The sequence below is a fragment of the Condylura cristata genome, unplaced genomic scaffold (genome assembly GCF_000260355.1).
Source record: "Condylura cristata isolate star-nosed mole 26May11 unplaced genomic scaffold, ConCri1.0 scaffold00012, whole genome shotgun sequence".
Taxonomy (NCBI): Eukaryota; Metazoa; Chordata; class Mammalia; order Eulipotyphla; family Talpidae; genus Condylura; species Condylura cristata.
In genome coordinates, this window is record NW_004567113.1 from 56,881,849 (window position 1) to 56,884,315 (window position 2,467).

Genomic DNA, 2,467 nt, shown 5'->3' on the forward strand with positions numbered 1-2,467 from the left:
GATGTTCTTGGGGCCACGGCTGAGCTCCAGACTGCCGCCCACGCGGCCCCTGTCAACAAGCCCACTGGGCGCACCCGGGCACCGTCTCCTTGCTGGGCAACTCCCCCAAGTCCTCTCTCAGCCCGCACCCCACCCCCACTGCCCGGGAAACCAAGAGGCCTCTGGTAGCAGACTGAGAGCTCAGAAGACCGGAGAATCAAAGCGGCACACAAACCCAACCTCCACATTCACTTCAGCCCAGGGTGAGGTCACAGGCTGGCTGTGGAACACTGAACCCCTGGGCCAAGGAGGTGAGCTAGCAGACGGGTCGCGGCCAGGAAGCCATGCAGAGAGCGGCCAGGGCACCGAGCTGGGGGCAGCAGACTCACGTTACTGGCCAGGGCATCCTGAAGCTTGACGACCGGGTTCCCCGCAGGACCAGAGGCAGAGCCGGGCGGCAGGCTGAAGTCCGAGTCCTGGAGACGGGGCAGACAGCCCGCTGGGTGGCCGGCTCAGCCCTCGGCGGGGTCCCGGGACGCCCGCCGCCCGCCAGACGGCAGCTGGCGGGACCTGCCCCCCGCGCCCCAGGAGCTGTCCCCTCCCTCAGAGCACCGGGAGCGGCGTCGGGCCGGGACACGGCGAAGCCTCACTTTTGGGCTGACTCCAAACTCGATGGGCGGCACTGGCAGCACAGGGCCCGCGTGGATCTCCACCCCGTTGACCGGCGGGACGGCGGGTCCCTGCAGGCGCTCGGCCCCCTCCGAGCCCTTTCTGTTCTTCAGGGAGCGCTCGTTGCCGATGGGTCCTGGCCGGTGCTCCTTGCTCTGGGCTGAGCCTTGGTCCGAGTCCTTGGCGGGAAAGCAGCGCTGTGGCACAGGCGCGCACCGCCCGCCGGGCGCCGCCAGCCGGACGCCGCACGTGCGCCAAGGCGCGAATCGACTCAACTGCCCGTCGCTTTCACGAGGGGTGGTCAAGACAGACTGGGGGAGGAAGAGCTCGTCTCACAGCGACCTGCCAGTCCTCGAGGCCAGGCAGGTGCCCACGGCCAGAGCACGCAGAAGCGACAGCTACTCACAGCGTGCGGCCCTCGCCGGCAGCTGACGACCATCGGCGTCGCCCTCCACAGAGCTTCATCTGCGTCATGACTCCCCAGTGTAAGCGGGGTTTACCGTTCAAGGAAGCTCCCAGTCAAACCTGCCGAAAGCCCCAGAATGACGAACAGGCTGGAACCACAGTCCCCACGCCCGCCGCCAGGACAGCGCTGCCGTTTCCTGACAGCGCGCTAGCCGGAGCCTCATCGTTTCATGGGCCCAGAGAGCTTCTCTTGGGGCTCGTCAGAGCAGAGAACAGTCTGTTTTCAGATACTCTGTAGGAAGTTCCGCCACAGAGCTGAAGTGGGTGTTTTATCTACTTCACTTTCTTTCGCCATGTATAGAAATTGGACAAACCATCTACCACATTTCACAAACGATGGGATGAATTCAACTAAAATGAAATGCTGTGTGTGAGATCACTGAGAAAGCATAAAATACTAATGCGCTAAGAATAGTTTGTCGGTACCAAAGTCCAGATTAATTTTCTCGGAGTCTTGATTAGACAGAGCCCTTTGCAGCTTTCGGCAGGAGAATACTATGAAGCGCTTACTCCAGGGGAAAGAGAAGCAAGGAGAGAAGGCAGGTTCAGAAAGAGCGCCGGTTCGCCCCAGAACCGGCCGGACGCGGGCGCGGGCGCGCCAGGGGAAGGCCGGGGAGGCTAAGAGCCCACCCGGCCCAACGGCAGAACGACCCATGTTGCTCCAACTACCGCAGTAAACACCAAACAAGTGACTGTGCGGTGATCACAGTGGCCACAGTGCTAGCTAGAGATGAACAAGCCGCTCAAGCCCCACCATGGCTGCGACCCTGACGGGATGACCAAGAGTAGACATCACGCATTATGGGGCTGAGGGGCAGGTCCTCCCCTTAGAGGAATTCTCCGGAGGTTTTAACACGACGAGGACCAGGAGGACTGCAGACAGGAAGGCCTCACCAGCGGAAAGCGCAGCAGTTACCTGAGAGACTGGGCTACTATGTTCTCACATATGGTCAGGCAGTGGTTCACGCGGTCCTTCTTGGTGGCCAAAAGTTCTTTCTTTCTAAAAGAAAAGAGAAGAAGGTGAATGCATAAGGTAGCTTATGCCCACACATCGCTCGCTCCCTCGCTCAGCACCTGCAGACCAACGGGCGGCGCTCAACCCAGGCCTCCCACCTCACTGCTGCTTAGTCAGGGACGTGACCGAAGGCTCAGAGGTGCATCCTAGAGGATGCACAGAGCAGACAGGCCCTCCAGCCTCAGGCCGAGGCCACCGGGCACACCCTACCCGCCCTCACAGGCACAGCGTGTACCGGCTGTGCAGGCGCCTGCACGCCTCGAGCACAGAGCCAAACTAGGCCGAGCCGGAGGAGAAGCTGTGGCAGCCTGGACCTGACTGAGGCGGCGGCGGCGGCGG

At 62.1% G+C, this 2,467-nt stretch overlaps 1 protein-coding gene across 1 annotated transcript in view; it reads right to left on the reverse strand.

The window, feature by feature from the left end:
* HTT (huntingtin) overlaps nucleotides 1-2,467 on the reverse strand; it is an 81,848-nt gene that overhangs the window by 73,566 nt on the left and 5,815 nt on the right. Inside the window, exon 4 of the mRNA XM_012724062.1 lies at nucleotides 2,030-2,113. Within this exon, the coding sequence (XP_012579516.1) occupies nucleotides 2,030-2,113 (84 nt within the window). The remainder of the gene's footprint in view (nucleotides 1-2,029; nucleotides 2,114-2,467) is intronic.